Source organism: Channa argus, chromosome 9 (genome assembly GCF_033026475.1).
Source record: "Channa argus isolate prfri chromosome 9, Channa argus male v1.0, whole genome shotgun sequence".
NCBI lineage: Eukaryota > Metazoa > Chordata > Actinopteri > Anabantiformes > Channidae > Channa > Channa argus.
The window spans coordinates 4,292,042-4,315,405 of NC_090205.1; the positions used below are offsets into that span (position 1 = coordinate 4,292,042).

The following is a 23,364-nucleotide window of genomic DNA, read 5'->3' on the forward strand; positions in this document are numbered from 1 at the left end:
GCTTTAGGCTGAAATGACATGAAATAAACTAAAACAAAAAATATATAAGTGATGCTTGGTGAAACTGAAAATCTTTCAGGTTTTGGTTTAAAGTTTTGCATCAGGTTGCTGAACAGAATCACATCTTTCCCCTGTAAGTTCATTCGTTTAGGTCATTTAAAAATTAATGTACAAGATAGTGTTTCTTTTTTACTATTCCACAAATGACTACTCTGCAGTTAGTTTTCACTGTATGAAGCTGAGTTTAGCTGCTGTGTCAGAGCCCGGGGGACAAATGATGAAGGCATATGAGTTCATGCCTCAACAGGCTGATACACTGACTTAAACAAACAGCATGACCTCAGCTAAGTCTGCATGTTTTTAAACCTTTCACTTCATTTCATGCCTGTGTGACATGGCACACTGCCCTTCAGTGTCTCACAACGCTGAGGAGACTAGCAGAGTCAAAGACTTGCACCTCTTTAGAGGTGGGTTTTCTACAGTACAAGCCCAGACCCTGCAACTGTTACACTCAGACAACGGGAGCTTCTTCTGATCACATGGGTCTTGAACAATGGTGACAAAAAGACAGAAAGGGAGCTTTTTTGTTCCATATTACCATACACTGACACTAAGAGCTCAACATTAACCGCAACACTTACAAAATACAAATCCAGCTCTCAAACAGACCTTCTAACAACATACGTGAGGAAAAGCAACCTGTGGAATTGCTGAAAACTGCAGGTGAATGAAGAAAATGCGATGAAAACCACATGGGTCATGATCGATCTCCTTTTGCACCAGTTTGGTGTTTTGCTGTGTATATAGTTCACCTGCAAAACAGCGCTCTGCTTTTGTGAACGCAATTTCATGCAAAAGTGTCCTCATGCTGACAGAGAACAAAATCACAGGCGTTAAATTAACTCAGAAATTCTAATGTATACTTTCAAAGTGTTAACTTAACACCCTCAGAGTTAATTTACCACTGGCGATTTTGCCGTGCAGGGCACGCTGGGAGTCATGCTACTGGACTGGTGTGTCCCAATAAGTCTGTGAGCATTGTTGGTTTCACCGCCCTAAACAGACACACACTTCGGAGAGTGTGCTGACATACACAACAAGAAGCAAACAGCAGTCTGTGCGGGTGCATGAAGCTGCGTTCACAAAGCACGAGTGTCATTCGCAGTTGTGTTTGTAAAAGTCCACTAGAGGTAAAGAAGTAGTATAAAACACTGAAAGTCAGGGAAAGGCAGACAAATTGTTAACCCCTCTGGTGGTTCATAGAAGGAACGAGAAATTAATCAGGCATCGTGACCCACTTCCAAACACACAGTCTGCTGGAGCTGTCAAACAGCAACCAATCTGGCAGAAATTCTGTCAGATTCTAAAATTAGTCATCGGGTGATCAAATCATGGTCAAACAGCGTCTGTCCAGTGTAAAACCCACCTCCTGCTCCACTCGCACGTTGTCATTTTCACTATTACTAGATAATAATAATCCTAAAACAATATGACTAAGTCACAAGCAAAATGCATGTTAGGGTGTTTTCATGCCCAATCATATTGATGTGTTTTTAAAAAAGTATAGCCGGTGTCGGCGTGAGTTTGTATTCTGATGAGGTCACAAAGTGGACCGAGAGTAACTATGTGACATTGAGTGTCTCGTGGCAACTGGACTGGACTACGGTTTTTGAAGCTGTGTTGACTGTGACCGAAAACAGTTGTGACTGGTGCAGCATCCCAGCATATGCAGTTAACAGCATAAATTATAGTCAGAGCAGTGGAAATAGATTTTACACCCTGCAGCTTAAATCCGTTCATTTTGGATTTCTGGGTCAATTTTGGAGAAATTCAGCAATAACGGTGCAAAGTGTTTAGAATTTGCTACAATTTGCCACTGTTAATTAAAAGGAAGGATGCTTGAAGAAAACTGGATTCCAGAATGAAAAGGGGGTAAAACTAGGCTATTTTGCGCCTGTGTCCCACTATATTTAGCCAGTTCCTTCTTTAAAAGTGAAGAATCCCACCCTATGAAACAGAAACGCTTTCCCTGACCTATGGCTCATGGTGTCAGCCCTCTGTTTGCAGCTGTCCATCAATACTGATGATAGATGAGCTCCAGCTGCAGACTTGATAGATCTTCATACTTTTATACATGAGCTTATTATGAACACCGGAGAAGATTTAGTCATTAGTGATGTGCAGCGTGACTTCACTGCATGTCTGAGTGACTGACTCCATGTGACAGTTACAACAGTTTGTAATTTAATTTACAGTTTGGGTAAAGTCAGTTGTACTGTAAGGTGCATTCTATTGTACGACTTTTTCCTGCAAAGAGAATCGGCCAAACTGGTCCTCACAAAGATAGAAGCCACACAGTTCAACGTACATATGATGTGATCACAGAGAACATATCAGTTGTGACAGCTTGTCATTATGGCTCAGCCACACTAATACAAGACTCTGTCAGTGCTGGTAAAAAAAAAAAACAAAAAAAACAAGTAATCAAATCCCATCTCATGTTATAAATTCACCGTGCAGCTTCTTATTTAAATCTCGATGGCCATAACTCGCATATACCCCCATAACCCGGGCTTTGTTTATATGCAGGTGCACAGCCGGCAGCAGTCGTGCAGAGACCTCTTAAACAAAATCCCATAAGCCCCTATGCAATAAAAGCATAGTATGATCTGGGTCAAATTAATACAAGATTCTTAACTATGACATGCACAGCAAAGAAAAACACACTTCAGTGGCGACATTATTATATTGTAACTTACAAATGCGGCATCCTGTTGTACCCTGAGCTCAATTTCAGATTTTGCAACATTCGATTTGTTTTACAAATTGTTCCAAGTTGATAGCTGAAAATGAAAACATTATTCTTAAGCATGTAAACAGGATTATTATGAGGAGCTGTCATGCTTTTATATAAACAGAGTAAACAGGCTTTTCTCAGTATTTGCTACATGGGCACGTTAAGATCTCAAAATACAACTACAAGTAAATGCAACCTCTAAAACGCTAAACTAAAGGTATGTAAATGTGCACATTTTGTAGGATTTCAGGGCGTGTTGCCCTTTTAAGTTTATTTAAAGTGCTTTATTTTGTAGTTTAGGTTTCACAAAATCAATAAAATGCATCATTTACTGTAACTGCAATCATCAGGAAGCGCACAAATGAATAAATATTCCTCATAGAATAGAGTGTAGCATGGTTAAAGGCCTTACTTGAAACTCAAAGGTCTCATCAAACAGTGGGTCGTCCTGGTTCTGAGCAGCAGTACGTGTCCTCTGTTCAGCACAGTCGGACGGAACACCATGCAGCTCCAGAACCACATACGGGTCAATGACTTCCCCTTTAGCCCCTGATCCCTGAGGCTTAGGCAGGTTATGGGCACTGATGACCTGCACAGTAAAAAAAAGTATCTCTAAAGTTACATTCATTAGTTTAGAGAGGACGGTGTCATACTGATGAAGCTTCACGAGCCAACGATGTATTATAACAATATGCATTTTATGTTAAATATTAAAGACAGATCTAGACCTTAATGCGCAGAGTCTGAGGCGGCACTCCTGGCATACATCCCTGGGTGTGAGCACTGAAATACGACACCTCATCAGTCATCACAGCAGGTCGGAGAACGTATCCACACCCTCCATTCTGTGCGAAGCGACCTCGGTGAAGGTCTAGCATGGCACCGGGGGTCTGCTGGTTCAAGGCCACGAGCTGGACCCCTCCTTTCCAGTATCCTTGTGGATTAGGGTTACTGGAGTCCAGACGCACTGAGCTGGGTCGTACCCTGGTTAGGGTGCGCTTGGTGAATATAACGAGGTCCTCTGGGCTCTCGCTGGTCAGCCGCCCCGCCTCACCCTCACCAAGGGAGCACATTGTCCAATATGGTTGCTCAGAAATTACCGGCGTGGTGGGTGAAGAAGGACTGCTGGGGGGGGACTGCTGCTGTTTGTGGGAGGCTCTTTGGGCATAGAAGCTGCGGCTGCCAGTCCGAACGATCGCCACCAGGTTTGACAGCTCTTTGTGAAGGCGCAGCTTCCTGGGTTGAGAGGGCGGAGGCACCACTAAGACCACACCCAGATCTTCCTCACCGGGGATGGTCATTCGCCGTCCTGCCAGAGGCCCTCCTCCTCCTATCTCCTCATCCTCCTCAGATACCTCCCCATCAGAGCCTGCTTGCTCTAGAGGAAGCTTCTTACCCACTATGAGGACGCGTCCCTTTAGATGTTCAGGGGAAGGCAAGGTTGTGGCTCGTCCTCCCAGGCTGACAGGTAGCACCTCTGGAGTGTAAAGACGGGAGCCTAAGACTTTCTTCAGGTGCTGTGCCAAGGTGCGCTGCTGGGCAGGAGAGCAGCGATGGCACAAGTACACCAAGAGAGGGAACTGAGAGGTGAGGAAGGCGTATTTATTAACCACCTCCAGAGCCGAGCGGATAGTGACAGGTGTGTAGTGGTGGTGGTGGTGGTGGCGCGGGATGTCTGGGCTGTGGTCGACCCCAAGGAGAGGCTCTCCATCTGGGCCATCGGTCACTCCCAGCTCTATGCACCGACAACCGGACTGAAGGGCCTTGATCAGCCCTGCCAGGTCTGCGCGGCCATGAACCTGGTCATCCAGCAGGTAGGAGCGATACGAGGTGCTGAGGACACAATCAACAACATTTAATCCTACAAATCGTTTGTTGGGCTATTGTAGTAATGCAAATATCGTGACTCATCCAAAATGTCAGGAATGGAATGAAAATTTACAAGAATCAAAGAAACAATGAATGGTCACTGAATAATAGTCGCGAAATAACAAAAATAAAGGCACATGTGCCCTCAAATTTTAACCGTCCCCCTAATCCTGTGTTGCAGGATATGAGCTGTACTAGTACTGATGTCAGTAGACTTTCAATATGTGCACAGTAGAAATAGGAAGTGCAGAGTTTTATTGTGGGATCAACTGCACATGTGAAACTTTCTGTTCTGGAGATTTGGACTGATTAATGCGAGATAAATGTTCACTCTAAATACACTGAATTACCAAACACACCTGATGTAGTAGTGGGACAGAGGCATGTTCATGTCCTGGCAAACCCCGAGGTGTTCCGGATCAAGCAGTTGGCACTCGGGTGACTGCAGGTACCGGGCGAATCCATCCAGACCCAGAAGACCTCTCTCCCTGCCCTGGGCCGAGGGCTCATAGCGCCTCAGGAGCTCCCAGCAGCCTTCTGTTGTTGCAAGAGATAAACCCTGCTCCGTCTCCAAGAAGAGGCGGAGGTCTTGAGGGTCCAGACACTCCCGGTCCTTGGACAGTTGCACCAAAAGGAAGTAGACGTCGGGCCTGGTGCAAAGTTCACAATAGGCCTCCTGAAACTCTTCTCTTGTCACATGGGAGGTCAGTTTCTCTTTACTGCGTTGGATCTCCTTGAAACGAAGACGAACCTGTGGGAGAGGAAACAAAGTCAGGCACGATGCAAGGTTTTAATCTGAATCGTTCAACGAGTGGACAGTTTAATTAAAGTTCTGTTATCTTGTTTCAGTGAGGATATTAAAGTGACCCACATTAAGCACCACAATGGGCAGTTCTTCTTCCTAATCCAGTACTATCTTCTCTCAATCTATTTTTTGGTCACTTTCTCTCTGTCGTTTTATCATCTGCGCTCAGCAGGGACGGATGCTCATATCTGATTGCATTTTGGATCCATTTATATGTCGGTAAAATATTAATTTTAGCTGAAATGACCCACATGTACAATTTCATTCATTGTTCTTGGAATAATTTGCAGCTCAGTTGTTAATAGGAAACACTGGGGAGAGCTCTCACGACCAAGGGGAATACCAAGGTCTGTGTTCCAGAATGTTGTAGTACGAATTCTGCCTCAGTGCTGGAAAACCTAAACAGTGAGCTGAGCAGTGAGCAGTGATCCACCCCTGACAAAATCCACAGTTATTACAAAGTCTTTTGGTAGCCTTAAAAATCATATGCAGAAATAATTTTTTTGCAGCTGCTGGTGCATGGCTTGACTTCTCATATGCAAATGCAAAACAGCTGCTGCCAAGGTGCATAGATAAGGGAAAGCGAACTGAGAAGGTCCAAACTCTGGCTACACTTGCAGTGTATACATCATCATAGTAACAAATGATTGTCAGCTTCCCCTGGATCTATATTCCAATGAAAATATTTCATTCGAATTTCATTTTTTACATATCTGTGCAGGATTTATGTTTGAATAATGATCTTTAGTGCCCCACTAACCTTGGCTTCCTTGATGCCAGGATACAGATTACAGATGGTGGCGACTGCCACGTCCTCTGACACAATGCCGTAGCCGTCTTCATCCACCTGAGCGAACTCCGCTGCTAGCCACTCACTCCGCATCTTGCTCCCCAGGGTTCCCTCTACTGCCACACCCCCTCCTTCACCCAGCCCTCCACCACCTCCCCCAGCTGCAACCACTGACGGATGGGCCAACAGGTAGCGCAAGCCTGTCACCCAGATGTTGGCCACATCTGCAGACAGTGCAACCAGGTCCAAAGACTGTTTTGAGCGAAAGATGACAGAGGATGGTAAGGTTATTAACTGCATGCATTTTAAAAAAAACTTATCATTATTAATTATTATTCTTCATTACATTCTCCATTTCCTCATGTTCTTACCTGGTAGTCATCTCCATGTATGATAGAGAAGGCAGCTTCCTCGGCCAGATGTTCAGACAGAGGCCCGTTGTGGAGGAAAGTCTCTGTGCTCTTCCCGGTGCGAACCTCCCTTATGCTGGAGACGTCCAGCCGCGCCCGGTCCCCATCCTTCTTAGACGGCTCCCAGCGTAAACAGCTGAGGTCTGGATCCAGGGTGTAGAAACGACAGTAGATCCTGGAGTTGGGCCGGATCTTCTTAAGTTCACATCCACCCTGCATGAACGCCAGGCAGTCTGCTGCACTGCTTACCTGAGAGGCACAAATCAACAAGAGCTTTACCATTTGCCTTCAGTTACAGGAGTAATTATGTGGATTTTCATTAATGTACTTCCAATCTACCTTTTTCTCAGAGGGCATGCTGCTGAAGGACACCGTCTTCTTCCTGCCTCCACCCACCTTCTGCACTGAGGGGTCCTGGGAGAAGACAAATGGATGACAGGTCAAATGAGAAGAAGTGCTTCTATATCTTTAGAGGAACCATCAAGGAACAGTCTAAAATACACCTAACACCCTATTATAGATGTGCAGTAAATAGACATTAGTCTAAATATATCAGCACTTCTTACCTTGTTGTCTCAGAATAATCAGCTGGTTTTTAATGGTTTACTATTTATTAAAAAAGAAATAGAGATAGTGGCTTTATTTTAAAGCTTCCGTCTGTGGAAATCATGACAGACACAGAGAAATTCTAATTATTCTTTTTATTTCATTGATGATCATAACAACTGGAACTTTGAGTGCAACTGTAAACTGCAGGTTTTTGTGGTGTGGTGGGAATATTGCTTGAGTCAATATTTACTGACTACAAAGTGGACCTATAATCTAGAGCAGTTAAAGGTGACAAAGAATCATATTTACAAAAAAAAAAAAAAAATAGTAAATGATTTATAAATAAATAATAAATGAAGTTCATACACAGTTTTTAACACCAGCATTTTTGTTATAAAGACTAACAAACCCTACATACTGTGGACCTCTTTGTAATATTGGAATTTATGGCTGTTTATGTTTTAAAAACAGAAACATATTTCTTGAGTATATCGACTATTTTTTTTTCTCCCTCTGTTCTTTAGCGGCATCTTAATCTTAATGAAGCTTGTTGTGTGGTGCTGCCTTTAAGAAATTAGATGTATCATCACTTTATACTTCACACATGAAGACAAATAAGTGATTATTGTATTTTATAACACTTAATATCTTCCATTTACACCGCGTTTAAAGGCCTTGACATTGTTAGAACACTGGTGTTTTTTTCCTCTTTCTGTAAATTTGAACAGAATCTCTGCAATTTCAAGTCTTCCTTCTCATCACAGTGTTATTTGGCCTGGCGTGCAGGAAGGAATTTTACGAGTGGGGACAGAAGCTCTTTGCATGTTATCTGTAGTTTTACTAGACAGAGAAGAAGAAAAGCGAAGAACTTTGTTTGTATATACAGTACATCTGTAGAACTTGTATTTCCCTAAAGCTGCACAGGGTACGGCATGTGAATTTAGGATTGTTTCATATGCAGAAGGGGGAGATTTTTTCTAAATACACCCTTAGTTGGTGGCAAAGAGAAGGGGCATTGCTACATCTTCACAGGAGACTTGGCCATCTCTTTGCACTCAGCGCTGCATTTAATTACTTCAGCTAAGGCCAACGCAGCTCATTACAAATTAGTACAAACTATTATCGGGCTCTTCAGAGAGTCCTGTGCTGCAGTGCTAATGAAAACTATCCTAATGCTGACATTTGCTTGCAGAGCGGAGCTGAAACTACCAATCAGTCTGTCGTTAGCCGTTGATACTGTACTTAGAGTCAGGAAGCAGAGCTTTCAACACGGTAATAAAATACATGTGTACTGGTCTTTATTATCAATGATTGGATCATAGTATAAGCTTCAACTTCTACCATCACTGCATCATAGTGTCTATTGTCCACTAGAGGTAAGACCTCCTCATAATTAGAAGCCATCTGCTGTGTTAGGCCGACTGTAGATATCTGCAATTATTACAGCTTATAAAAAACAAGGTCAAGTACTGAAAGCCTGACTCTCTACTCGCTACTATCAAAACTAATGTGGAGGAGCTTCATCGTTGACACTGATTCAAAACTGAAATAAATGGAGGCTGCGGTGAAAATCCTGGGAAAACCTATTAAAAGGTAGAAAGCAACAATTTGCTGATGTCTTTGAGCCACATGTCTGATGTTCCAATATTCTGTAGTTGTTAACAGATACAAACGCGTTCTGTTCTACAGTCTATTCATTCTGTGTTTAGTATATTTAGAGGCATAAATACCATCAAATAAAAGCTGAAGTTGTGTCTCAAATCACTCCTAAATTAAATATTAAACGATTAAAATACTTATGAGCTGTATATCAGCACCATGATACAAGTGGTATGTTATAACAGGTACAAATGTAATATTGTAAGTTGTATTCATGTTGTTGTCTAAGTTTAGTTCTTTAATCAATTAAAAAGTACATTCTGCACCTCGTATTGTTAGGTGCATATCTTGGTCAAAACTCTTCTAATCCAAATTTCTAAATAAACGTGCTCCCACACTTTGAATATGTCTATTTGTATGTGCACGTTTGGAAAGTGTAGTTGTCAAACTGTCAACCTCAACCGCAGACACAGAGCATGTGAATTTCCACTTTACGTAAACATGTTTTTTTAACGACAGCATTCATCCACAAGTTTGATCACATAAAATCATCATCATCATTTAAAAATTCTGTTCAGAAGCATCACATCTTCTGCAGACAATCTCATCCAGACTGTAGAACTTCAGTATGTTTCTGGAACTACTGTTAATAAAATTTAGTGATTAGCAAATGCACTCAGTGATTCACGGTTTAACAGGCTGCAGCCGCCTGCAGGCTCCTACAAGATCTATGTGAAAACCTCCTGTCGCTCACAGCTGATCTGTTGTCCACAGAAAGTGACTAAACAAGGTCCACTCTGTCCTGTGCTTAAATCTCACAACTTAGTACACACTGACAACCCACACACACACACACACACACAAACACAGAGTTCATTGCAGAATCAACAGCTACACTGTTAGTACATGCTGTGTGTCTGAATGCATGAAGTTTCTAGGCTCAAAGTGCCAGGTCCAATGATTGACTGACTGTCATGGACCCGAAGTCTTACAGACCTCAGCTCTGCCCCAGGTATCCATGTTACGTGCATCTAATGGAACAGATCAGTAAATCCAGCCGGAGTGATTAATATAAAGGGCTCGTTCTAATGTTTTGGCCGTCACTAATTTTAAATAGGATGTAAAAACATAAAATAAGTAGCTTTGGTCATTTAATTTGCATAACACACCTGAGTACTTTTCCATCATTTTTTGTTAAGATTTGCAGATTAAACATCTTTTAACCACCTGTTGTGCTTCACAAACAGTGGGATTTTATTAGGAACAAAAGAGTGAAAACCAAAAAAGACACGACGGACAGCAAATGTTCAGATAAAGAGTTGATAAGGGACCCAATGAGGTAGAGAGAATTGAAAATTGTTGCTTTGTCCCATTCACTACACAAACATGTATTGATTTCCAATATTCCCAACGCACAGACACAGAGGGAGGTCAGAGTTTCCATTAAGGACTCTTGTTCACGTAACTGTCCCACATTATGTCTTTTTTATTACGTTGGTCAGTGAGGAGGACGTACAGATGAGCTTAGCAAAAGCAGGTCAGCGGGTATTTAGGTGGACAGAGTCGGGCGAGCAGACAAGGACCGCGGACGCATGTGTCAGTCTCTCTGGCTGTGAGTGACACGGTACGACAGCGTGGTCAGGCAGGAACATCGATGTCACTGTGGTGGTCATTAGCAATCCTTTGTGTGCGTATTTCCGCTGTCGCATTGGCATCTCTGTGCACGTCACAAGATGCCATCCAGGAAACTGTGGCCTGGTCCTTTTAAGGCTTTAATGCAGAGTTCAGTTTGGACTAAAAGGGCATCTATTAGTTATAATCCACAGTCTGCATTAAGCTCCATCTCCCTCTCTCTCTGGGTTGTTGTACCACTACGCTCTCTAGCTCAGATGTGATCATTCTCTCCATCATCGAGTTGCTGCCAGGGAAATATCTCAGCACAGATGGAGAGAAATGGGACCAAAGGCTGCAGGAAAAAAACAAACAAAAAAAAAAGGGTAGCAATAAAGGTCAAATGAAAGGAATGGGTTAAAAATGAAAGTGGGTCTTTCAGCGGAGATGGAAATAAAAAAAACCAAACAAGAACAATAACAACAGAGCGGCTCGAAAATTGCAGACAGAAAAGAAAAAGTTGCACTGTAAGAGGAGCCAGATGAAGGAAGGAAAAAGAAGAGAGGGCAGATGCAACAAGTGGGGACACTGGAGGACAGGGAGGAGAAAGGAACAAATGTAGTATAAATGGATGCAGAACAATAGGTCATTGTATTAAAGGGGCACGGACAACAAATGAAGGGCAGCAGCTGGCTCTTCACTTGGGATATAAAACACTGAGCCACAGGCAGCGCAGATTTATTGTTACCTGTATGAGCACAGATAGGGCAACGCTGTCTCCTACAAATGAAAGTTTCTATACATCTAAACTGCAATGGTCTGACTACAGACTTATTAAACTCTTTACGGTTGTGCTCAGGCACTCGCAGCACTTGGTTAAGGCTTAGAAAACATTGGGGTTTTGGCTCCATCAGGAAACGCTGTTTTCTTCAAAATCCATCCAGCTGACTCGAAAACTGTGGGGAAACCCAAACATTAAAACCTGGAAACAATTGCTGAGCATCTAATTCCGAAAAAAACAAAGGTTGTGCGCTTTTAAGGAAGGTTTTTCATTCGATGTTGGATCCTGGCTCATTTCAAAGATGGTTGATGACGCTGAGGTCCAGGGGCTAAAAGCAGCGTCGGAATGTAACTAAATCACTAAGTACAATGCTTAGATGCAATATGCAACTAAAATACTTAAGTGATAAGTTATTCAAGTGAGTATTTTACGTTTTTTTGTATGTCTTACATTTAAACGCCACCACCCTTTTTAAAACCAATCCAAAAGTTGTCATGACTTGAACCACTTTGCACAACTACATATGAACCAAATAATGCAGCTTATTTATTGACTTCCTGTACAATACAGGTAGTAAAAACTGCAAGAGCTGTAAAGCAGCAACCTTTATGAACCGAAAGAGCCACATTTAAGTACAAGTCCATTTTCAGCTGTGACTGAGCTTCCTCTCAAACACACCCAGTCATTCATTGGTCACGACACTTTGCCTGAGCCGTGTGCTCAATGTTTCCATCTATTGACCCATGTGGTAATACCACCACAGTCTACCGACCACGCTCGAGCAACACCTGGCATGTTGCATAAATCCAGTCCCGATCTGATCCCACGATCCAGCTAATGATCCCCCCCAGCACACTGGCGGTGGATTACCACAATAGATTACCGCGCATCCCCAGCATTACAGACGCTAATCCACAGCAAACGACCGGCCGCTCAACAGCCCACGACACACAGATGTTAGATATTTACACTTGACTTTGATATTCAACTTGATTTATGTAACAATGTGTGCAGTTATCTTTCTGACCTTCCTGGTAACTTTTTACTACCTTTGATTGTTTTTTTGCAGTATTGTGAACGTTTATAAATTCATTTGTGAGTGGACAAAGAAGCAAAGACGGCGTGAGGGAGCAGAAAGGACAAAAATCCGATAAACACTTTGAGGGAGTCGTGCAAAACTAGAATGATTAATTGATATCCACGACCAGCGTCTGTGGGTGGGAGTGTGTGCAGACATTTCAGTGTATTCCCACTGATTTTATTCTGGGTGAGTCATCTAATAAAAAGGTGTAATATCACTCATTCCTACTCTACTACTGTGTGTTGTTAGTTGCAACCTGCACAGTGAAACATCAGTGTTAATGCACCAGAATTATTGTATGTCAGAGCAGTTAGAACATGGCCAATAAGCCAAAACACTCAGGCCTATAACCTGAACGTCTCCATCTCTGCAGTGTAACTGGTGTGAGAGCGTGTGGGCATTTCCAGAACTGTTCATCATCCCCTTCCTTCAAGTATTCCTTTAAATCTGGAAATTTGAAAACAAAACATATTTTCCATATAAACACATTTTTCGTGTGTGTATAAAACATAATGTGATTTGGTTCCTAGGCCGTGCCTGCATAAAAAGTAAGCAGTCAAAACATGGATGCATTACTAGAAAACAAGCCCCTGGGCACAGATATATAAAAGCCCTCCCTCTCGTCCTACACAGGAGCAGGAAATCCAGTCTGAAAGAAACATCAAACAACTTCAAGTGTTTGTAGCTGTTGGCAGGACATAGCAAACACAATGCAAATAACATCTGGCTAACTTTGGTTAGCTTCTAGCACGATCAGACCTCCCTACCCCACCCACAGCTCTCTTTGGTGTTGGCAAAGCTGTGAATGCGATTGTGATGGACGGCAGAGATGATAGGGACAGTTCAGTTTTAAGTCCCTTCTCTAACGGGCTCCACACACACTTAACATGCTTGTATACGTTGATATAAGCCATCCGAAGACACACATTCTCACCTGTACAGGTTACTGCGTCATTTGTCCAGATTTTGTTGTGCCATTGGTAAAATGTCCCCAACATGTCCATGTGTGTTTATTAAATATTTATCCAATCTAATAATGTTACAAGAATAGTCATTGATGCTTGTTTTAGGGGGAGTAGGTAAAAAAAAAAAGCTTAAAAGTAGAAAAAACAGCCTGTAGGAGCCTTTTCGTGGAATGACGTGTGTGAATACACTGACAGGTGTGAATGAACCCTTTTGTGTTGTTAACGTGACGCCTTTATGGATTCAGTCGGATTTTAGCTCTTTGTTGAGAGATTTATTCTAGTTCCACGTCATGTCGCAAACCAGTCTTTAAATTTGTGGCACTGAATTGAACCTAAGGAAAACAATCAGTCTACTGTCTAACGGATCCCCCCCCCCCGCCCCCCTTCTTACAGCAGACATGCGACCGAAACGTTAAATTTGCATCGCATTTACATAAAGTGGTGCACGGCTGAAAAGGGCTGCAGTAAATTTACATGTCAAGTCATCTGTGCCAAAACATATGGTTGTCTCTCCGGCAGCTAATGTTGTCCATCACACAATGCACGTAAATAAACTGTGCTGACTTGAAAGGACAAACTAAACCCACTCGGACAGGTGGGACACACATCTCTCCTTCCTATTTAGAAAGTTTCTCACTTTCCAAATCTGCTCCTCCTTTTCTCCTTCTCCTAAGTTATCTTGACTCCAACCTTCTTGGTCACGTCTCCTTCGTTCACTCTGTCCTTCCTTGTTGCCCTTTATCTTTGTCTCCTCCGTCCTTCTTTCCCAGCATTAGAGCTATCAAGGGAGGCCTGGAGGCGTCTTTAGGCGTTGGCCACAAGGGGCCTTCATCTAAAGCGATGACACACTTCCAAGTCAAGAGGACATTCGTTATGTAACAGCTTAAAGCTTCCCGGCTTCTCTGGTGGGCCCCGACTCGGCAGATATCTACACACATGCACTGTTAGACACACACACACACACACACACACATACGCACACACTCAGGGAGAGAGAGGAGGGAGGGAAAATTAAGCATGAACTGAGACCAAAAGGACAAACAGAAAGAAAGTGGGGGGGGGGGGTGTGACTGAACGAAAAAGAAAGTAGGGGGACAAAGTGACAGAAGATGAAGAGAAGACACAGAGATGTACGAAGAGCAAAGAGGACAGACAGAAGAGCTGGGAGGGAATTTGGAGGGAATCGGTGGAGAAAGTCGAGCCTTATAGGGGAGAAGAAAATAAATGAAAAGCAGGGAGAAGAGCGGGAGCAAAGAGGAGGTCAGGTAGGCAATCTCCAAAAGACACAGAGCCAATAAGCTTCAGCTGAAAATAAAAATAAATAAAAACAGGCTGACATCTAAGTGCTAGTCCTGCTCTCACTGTGGGAAGGAGGCACGAAAACAAAGATGAGAAGGAGAGAGGGAGGAAGGGAGGGAGGGGAAAGACTGATGAGCAGACAGTTGGATGGCAGCCCTGTGCACTTCTGAAAAGGAGATGTTTAGTAAATGGCCTGATGAATCTTTCAGAGGGGAGGAGAAGGAAAAGGAAGAGGAGGAGGAGGAGGAGGAGGACGAGGAGGAGGAGGCGAAGAATAAAGAAGAAGAGGAGGAAGAGGCTCATTTTGAATAACTGACTATAAATGATATTAAACCAAGACTGTGCATCACAGGTGCTTTATGCTGATGCATGTGGGCCAGTGTGTGTGTGTGTGTGTGTGTGTGTGTGTGTGTGTGTGTGTGTGTGTGTGTGTGTGTGTGTGTGTGTTGGAAGATCTTCAGCTCAGGAGCAGAAACAGCAGCTGCACATCTGTCAGGCAAACCCAGCTCGAGACAGCCATTATGTAATCGCGGTCCAAAACTCAACATACCCCCCCACACACACACACACAAACACAATTGTGTTTTATATAGGAGTTCATCTGCTGCCTAGCAACCCCAGGTAAAGCACAATACATGGAGATAATGAGAGACTTCTCTTTTGAAATATGGCGGAGTAGGTGGTTTGTACCGGCCACTAAAATAACCAACAGACACATATTGTCAAGTCCAGTCCACTCATTGGGTCGTATGAGACAGTACAGATAAACAGCCTGCAGTAAGTGGGCGTTAAGTCTGGAGGACAGGCTCTGAAAATGTCTTTGTGTCTTACAATTATTCCAAAGGAGAGACAGAAGGACACAGGGGCGTATTACAACAGCATGGCTCAGTAGTTCACAAACTGAAAAAACATGTGGAGCAGTATGAGGTAAAACAATACAACAGAGGATGCACCAAACTGTGGAGCAGCTCAAATCCTATACTGGGGAATAATGGGGAAAAAGTTCCTTTCAAAGTAAAACATTTGATCTCCTCGGTTCCTGAACACTTACACAGTGTTGCTGGACAAAGAGGTGACGAAGACAGTAAAAAAAAATAAAATGTCCCTGTCTCAAATATTTTCCATAAAAACAACCAAATTACTTCTAGTTTCATCATGTCTTTGTGCTATTTACAAAAAGAAATGAGGTTTCCAAAAATAGGAAGTTTGAGTAAACAAGAGAGAAGAGGAGAAAGCTCTTCTCTCTGTGTGTGTGTGTGTGTGTGTGTGTGTGTGTGTGTGTGTGTGTGTGTGTGTGTGTGTGTGTCGACTGTGCAACTGTAAAAAAACAGCGTTACACCCATTTCCTGTGTGAGTGCCTGAGCCTGAGAGGATTTCCGCAAACAAACGTGTATTTGAACTCAACTAATTTAAAGAGAAGAAAATGCTTTTAACATATTTTGTTAAAAGCAACACACACACACACACACACACACACACACACACAGATTCCTTTAAGTACAAAAGAAAACATGAAATGAAAATGTGAATGCAGAGTGGAGCCAGGTGCGGTGCGTTCATCAGGGCACTGAAACCAACAGCTCACGGATTTACAATCACGTGAAACCAGGGCAAAAAACAAGACAAGGTCAAACACAAAGCCAGCTGCCCTCTGTACAATGTATCAGGCTGTGAACCGTCTAAAAGTGAGTTTTCTTCAAGTTCAGGCAAAGAGAACGACACTTTCCCCACTGGTCAGAAGAGCGTCGTGTTTTTGAAAAGGAGACATGAAAAATTGCAGTGTTTATTATTTATATCAGAGCCCATGGCCGCTCAGGGAGAAAGGATGAAGAGTGAAAGAATGAGACAGGCGAGCGAGAGAGAGAGAGAGAGAGAGAAATGATGAATGAAGACAGGATTTCATAACATCTGAGTCGTTAGGAGCCATCAGACGGAAAGGGCGGCTGCACTGTATAAACACCGTCTGATGCCACACAACGAAGCAACTGCAGGGAAATTATCACCTAAACACAGGCAAAGCCCAGTTATTAGGAATGTAAACATCATGAGCCGAACTTTGTTTTCTCAATAAGAAGAAAAAAAACTGAACACTGGCTAAACGATAAACAGAAAAGCAACACAGATAGTAGGAAAAAATAAAAAAATTAAAAAAAAGGAAATGGCCTTGATATAGACGAGGAGAAACGAGGAGCAGCTGGACCAATAAAAAAAAAAAAAAAATGAGACTGGGATTTAAAGCCCGAGGACGAGACAAAGTCCAATCAAATCCAATCCAATGTAATTCTAAAAATATGCAAACGTGAAAGAGTTTTCAGGAAGGAGCAGCGGACCAGAGAGAAACCAAAGCACTTTCTGGCAGGTGCAACACTGGGATTCAATCACAGACAGTCTGCAGTGAATCGTGATTAAATAAAGAAATAATAGCCATTCACACACCTCCTCTCTGATGGGATTCACTGCTGATAGAGGGAGGGGGGCAGGCTTACTGTGTTTTTCTAACATACATTGTTTGTCCTTTGTCCTTCCTGCCTCAAACGGATGTAACTTTCATCTCAAGCTGTTTAGGCAAATGTAGAACACGTCAGTGTTGGTATTCCCAGTTTTGAATTGGTCTTCTGATAAAAGCCAATAGCCTCACATCGTCTGCAAATACGAGATCAATTAAGAGCCGACACACTCTGGTTACATTAGCCCACAAGACCCCACAAAATACCCAGAGGGTAGAGTCCACCTCTATGGATAGTCAGTCTGAGTCTCATTTCCAAACCCCTGAGGGACCAGGGACACTGAGCAGTCCTTTACCAACGTAAAGCAATCAGGGACAAAAAGGAAATTGAAGTACATGAAGCTGTGGTTTGTGCTGAGTTACTGTCTGACACCACACAGGCTTTTCCTTTCAGGCCTTAAAGCGTGACAGTTCAATTTGCGTTGGACTGGATTTCATTAAAAGGAAGCAATGCTAATCAAGCACATTTGGGTTAATCATCTTTTCAGTTAATCTCCACAGACACAAGCTGCAGGAACCTGCATCTCAAAGCAGCGCACAGTGTCTGACGAGTAATGACACCAATGACACGTGTGGGTGTGGATGGACGAGGGGATGGACGGATGACAAAGGGGAGCAGGGGAAGAAGTGGTGACGGACAAAAGAACGGCAACAACTAAGACATGAAACCACGAGGGAGAGACTCGGTGATGAAGAACCAGATTATGATGAATGTCAGCCTATTATTGCCTGGATACAATTTAGGACAGCGGATGGGGGGGGGGGGGGGGGGGGCAGCAGAGGTAAAGGGGAGGTGGAGAAGAGGTTAGTAGAGCAGTAAGTTCACAAGTCATGAGACAGTGAAGACTGCTGTCGCCCCCGGCTGATGCAGGCACAAAGGTTATTGGTGGTCACAGCGTGTTTCGTTTCCTCAGCAGGTTTTCTGTGGAGTCTTAAAATGAAATGGATTCATTACTGCTCGACTGAGAGGCTTCACAAAGGATCTGTATGTCAAGACATCTGAATTATTGACCACACTGTTGCCCATAAAGCTGATAGATAAAGTGTATATCTTTATGGATCAATCTCTTTCAAACGTGTCACAATTAACCTCATATTAGATTCATTCTGTCATGGAACTACCGCAAAGAGAAGAGCCCTTAAAGTCTAACTACACAAAAATGCGGATGTATCATGTGATTAACTAAAACTGGCTCTTAGGATTTTATGAAATAGGCCATTTCATACAGCAAGCTGTCACAACTGCAAACGCTTTCCTGGAAAACAATACAAACAACAAGGTTTTGCAAATACGTTGATAGTGAACATATCAAAGAAATGTTACAAGACAGGAACCGAACCCAGTCCAGTGCTTTATACAGAACATAATTACATTCCCCACAGAGAGGAATCGGGTTTGCAGTTTAGTTGTACAGGAACTATTTATGTTGATTCCCCGTTTCAAAACTAATAAATCCATCAGATACAGTAGCTGTAACAACTGTCCAGCCCCTCTCTTACTTAATGCATATTCGCTGCCCACCAACCCAAACAGTGTAGTAAGAGGATTACTGTATAGCGCATATGTAATACTACACCCAGCGGATGTGGGACACAGCTGTGGTGATTATTCAGTCCACTAAAGCTGCAAAGAAGACAGTGTCAACATAGTTAAGACAAGACTAATATATTGTTGATCTGCTCTAAATAAAAACAGGCGATTATTGGAAAGCGTGAGCACTTTTAAGTTCTGATAATGAACTTTTTTTTTTTTTTTTAATTTAAAAGCTTTTAAAATCAATTTCGAATAACCGTGACATAAATCCTGCTGGTGAAACCACGGAGAGGCTTCGTCCCGCATAATGAGCTCTCACTTTTGGCGTCCAACTGAGTGAAACGACGCCACAGTTCGGCTTCGTTTTGCATATCTCGTGCCTCAGTGTGTAGCACACAGGAAAACGGTGTCTTCAAATTAGTTCCACTTCACTATGATGTAAAAAAATACTTTTAAGTACTCGACTACATTGAATTATTCAAATAATTGATTATTCATGCTTATCCCTAAATAAATAGAAATCAATATAGACAAATTCTAATTCCCGAAATCAAAACAACTACTCCTAAGGGAGTGCAATCAATCCACATGTTCTTAAATGCTAAATAGTAAGAGTTTTGCTTTTATAGCAGTTATATCCACTGAGCTTTATAATGTAGCTTCTCATCTAAACACACACCAATGGCAGTAGCTGCCATGTGAGGTGGTCACCTGACCCACCGGGGGCAACTTCGGGTTAAGTGTCATCCCCAAGGACACTTCAACACTTATCCAGGAGGGACTGGGAGTCAGACCACTGACCCTGTGGTCCGTGGACAACTGCCTTACCAAATGAAGTTCAGTCAAAGCCACAACGTCAACTTGGCTTCAGCAACCAAGGACTCATGTCACACCACTCTTCAGATCTCTACCCTGGCTTCCTGTAGCTGCTCGCATCAGGTTCAAAGCTCTGTCTCTTGCTTACAGGGTGAGCAACTGAACAGCTTCTGTCACCTCAGCTCCCTCATTCAGCTCTACAATCCCTCCTGTCTGCTGCAGTCTGCCAACGAACGACGTCTGGTGGTGCCAGCACCACACAGAAGAAGCAAAATGCTTCAGCTCAGTGATCCATCGATGGTGGAACTAGCTACCAATCTCTGCACGCTCAGCAAACTTACTCCCAATAGTCAAACAACTGCTGAAAACAGAACTATTTTGCACCTTCATGTGCACTTAAATCTGTTTTTCTAAGTCCCTTTTGGCTCTTTCTTGCACTTGCATCTCATGAAACGTAAGCACTTTTCCGATACGACTTGATGTTTTCTCCTTGACTTTAGATTTTTTGCTGCCTTGTACCTGCCTCTTAAGTCGCTTTGGATAAAAGCGTCTGCTAAATGACTAAATGTAAATGTAAAACGTCATGGTGATGTTAGAGGAAATGGGATTCCTCACCTGCGACCATGAACATCTGCACAAAAGGTCATGGGAATCCGTCAAGGAGTCTGTGGTGAAGGTCTGACCATCAGAAAACTTGTTGGGTAAAACATGAATTCCTAACATCACGTATTCTTGGTCCTGGCGTTAAAACTACATTACATAACTCTTTTTTTTTTATTTTTTTTATGTGGGGACGTTTTACCACAGCCTTCTGTGACCAGGTCTCGTTGAACAGCAATGGCAGCAGTGCAGATATATTCAGTTCTAAGCGTTTTTGTGCGAGGCTCATCTTTCTAAGCATTTAGAGAATTTTAACGATTTCCAATGTTACGTGGCTGATAAATTTTGTGGGATTTTTATTTTGGAGCTGGGTGGAAATGCGAGTTGCGGCTTTAGCATAATTCTTTTCCGTGCAATGATGTCAGAGAATCCAGGTAAACAAACAGGCTCATTAAAGGGGGACGGCTGCAATTACAGGCTGCTGCATCTGCTGAATTAGGTAATCAGATCATGAGTGTGTGAGCCTGCGGTGGAAAGATAAATATGTGGTAATGTGGTCAAAAATCTGCTAAAATAATAAATAACATTTGAAGAAAACGGTACAGCTGCTGCCTCAAGTGTGTAGTCTAATCTAGCAAGACTACACCCAGTTTTCAGTGAGCAGAGATGCAAATATGAATAAAAAGAGGAACTAGTATGTATCTTTAGTATGTAGTGAGATTTAATGCTGTTTGTGTGTGTGTGTGTGTGTGTACTATGCTACTATACTATGCTACCCTAACACAAACAAACACACACACACACACACACACACACACTGTCCTCTATAATGCACTACTGTTTGTTTGGTCTCTGAAAAAACAAAAATGTTACATAATGTAATCTCCTTATATAACAAATTTAAGTCACTGCACATATGGATGCAGACAGTGACACACAACTGACACACTGAGGCAATCACACGAGACACAAATGCAAAACGAGGTCAGACCCGTGTAAAGCAGATGTAAACACACAAACACAGGAGCAATAAACAGCTGCTCTGCAAATGTGCTCTCTAAATATTGACTTTACCCATCGTGCATTAAATGTAACTTACACAATACAGTGAAAGAAGCACATAAGAACACACACACACACACACACACACACACACACACACACACACACACACACACACACATCCAAATCGCAACCTAATTCTAACCTGAACCCTAAAACAAAGTCAACACCACACTGGTCAGTTCAGCATTAGCCCACCGGATGTTTGTGTTTGTGCATTTTGTGCATTGAGGAGCAACATGGGAAAACTGTTTGCTTTACCCAATTCCCACACACAAGCTATATGAAAGTTAATGAATGGCCGCAAAGTATTCAGCAAACACGAGACTAGATGGAACCAATCAGTCTGCACCTCAAGGGGCAGAGATACAAGTGTGACACCGATTTCCACCATGAATCATGAGCATTTTTAACAATCATACACACGAGAGGGTCATCAGTGTCACATTTACAGCAAAATCCTGTCCCCGAGCTGCAGAAGCCAGTGTTTCCTGAACCTCCTTTGTTACAGTGTTAGCCTCTGTAAGGACGACAGTGGTAGTGGAAAGGCCCCGAGAATCAGCTGGACTTTGTTAACAGTGGCAGTGAGCTGCAAAGTGCTGTGGACTTTTCCTGGATTTAATATTCTGGGCACAAGGACACACAGCAATGACTAATGATCTTTTCTGAAACGCGACCCTGGCATGTTGTGTGCATGTTCTAAGCTGAATGAGCATGACTAGCATCTCCAATTCATCCAGGACTGAAAACAACAAGCTGACAATAATTCCTTTGTCTTTGTGAAAACAAAAGAAAATGCTCAGCCACAAACGCTGATGAATAAGGACGGTGCGTATCGCTCGCGTATCGGATTCACTCTGATTCCAGTTTTCACGTCAGAGAAAATGCCAACAACGCCACACACACACACGACCAAAACAACAAAGAGCAAGCAGACAATGATGTGATACCAGCAAGAGCTAGAACTGCCGCCTCACAGTTATAAGTCGGATTGCGGTTTACATGCACGTCTGTCTGGACTAATTTTCCAATCACAGCTCATGTTTGTGCCCGTTTGTGTCAGATGTAATGAAATTCCCCCGAAATGTTCCTGAGATATTGTGTTGACAAGAACTGGACATACGTTTACAATGACCTTGACTTTTGACAACCAAAATCGAATCAGTTCATCCTTGACTTTGATAAGACATATCCATGAATACACACATCAAAACCAAACTCAAGACTAAAATATTTTCACAGAGACCTTGACCTTTGACATCCTTGAGTGCAAGTGGACATTCGTGCCCAATTTTAAGAAATGGTCTCAAAGTATTCCTGTAACGCAGTCTAAAAGCCCTGATTTCATGAAATCCCTTCAGAATAAAAACTGTGTTGCTGTGTTTTTATTGTGCTTAAAATTGCAACGTTGCGCAGAACGTACATGTTGTTGCTTTAATTAATTGTTGCAAATTGCAACAGCACAAATTCCTGCTTGGACTAAAAGAGACTGAATCAACCATAAAAGGACACAGGAGCCCATTTCTCCCAGTCAGCCAGCAACTGTTTAATTAACACAGACAAAAGAAAACACACACACACGCTAAGCTTCCTGTTCTCGCTGTCTCAGATGCTGCTACAGCTGATGAACGCTGACTGAAACAACACGAAGATGCAAACAAACGCACTCATCGAGGCTCTTGAAAGCGTAATATCCTGAGGAGCAGACGACTCATTTCGGCTACATGTGGAGCCATCAGTGCTGTTTGTCTCTGAAAATCCCTCCTATCAGCCTTACACTTGTTGGCAAACACACACACACACTCCTCCTCAAATACACCGATAATGCTATACATAGGCCCCATCTCAGTTTCCCAGTAAATCCTACCTGACCCTCTCCAGCTCTCGTCCTCCCCCACACACTCAGAATAGGCTGACATATACTGTATTTCTTAAGTGTACACACACACACACACACACACACACACACACACACATTTACAAAAACAGCATCCCTGCCAGGTGTCATTACCTAACTGTGGGCATCTTTGTGTGTGTGTGTGTGTGTGTGTATGTGCTCACATAACTATCTCCATGGAGACCACTGTATGTCTCTATCATGACTCCAGTCAGAGTTTGGATGTAACTGTTATCAGGGTCTGAAAGTAGAAACAGAGCCTGAACAGCAACTTCTCGTTCGCTTTATGACGACAAGCGGAAGAAACCGTAAAAATGTAAATGAATTAGGAAGAATGGAGGCGACCTGTGTGAATTCTAGGAATGGAGATCCTGGTGTTTCCCAAGCAGAAAC

At 42.8% G+C, this 23,364-nt stretch overlaps 1 protein-coding gene across 2 annotated transcripts in view; it reads right to left on the bottom strand.

Moving 5' to 3' along the window:
* plcl1 (phospholipase C like 1) overlaps window positions 1–23,364 on the bottom strand; it is a 64,625-nt gene that overhangs the window by 14,213 nt on the left and 27,048 nt on the right. For both annotated transcript variants that reach the window (XM_067515561.1, XM_067515560.1), the window contains exons 2-7: window positions 7,011–7,085; window positions 6,633–6,920; window positions 6,232–6,513; window positions 5,026–5,417; window positions 3,526–4,630; window positions 3,210–3,386 (exon numbers count right to left, since the gene is read on the bottom strand). In XM_067515561.1, coding sequence (XP_067371662.1) covers window positions 3,210–3,386; window positions 3,526–4,630; window positions 5,026–5,417; window positions 6,232–6,513; window positions 6,633–6,920; window positions 7,011–7,085 — 2,319 coding nt within the window. The remainder of the gene's footprint in view (window positions 1–3,209; window positions 3,387–3,525; window positions 4,631–5,025; window positions 5,418–6,231; window positions 6,514–6,632; window positions 6,921–7,010; window positions 7,086–23,364) is intronic.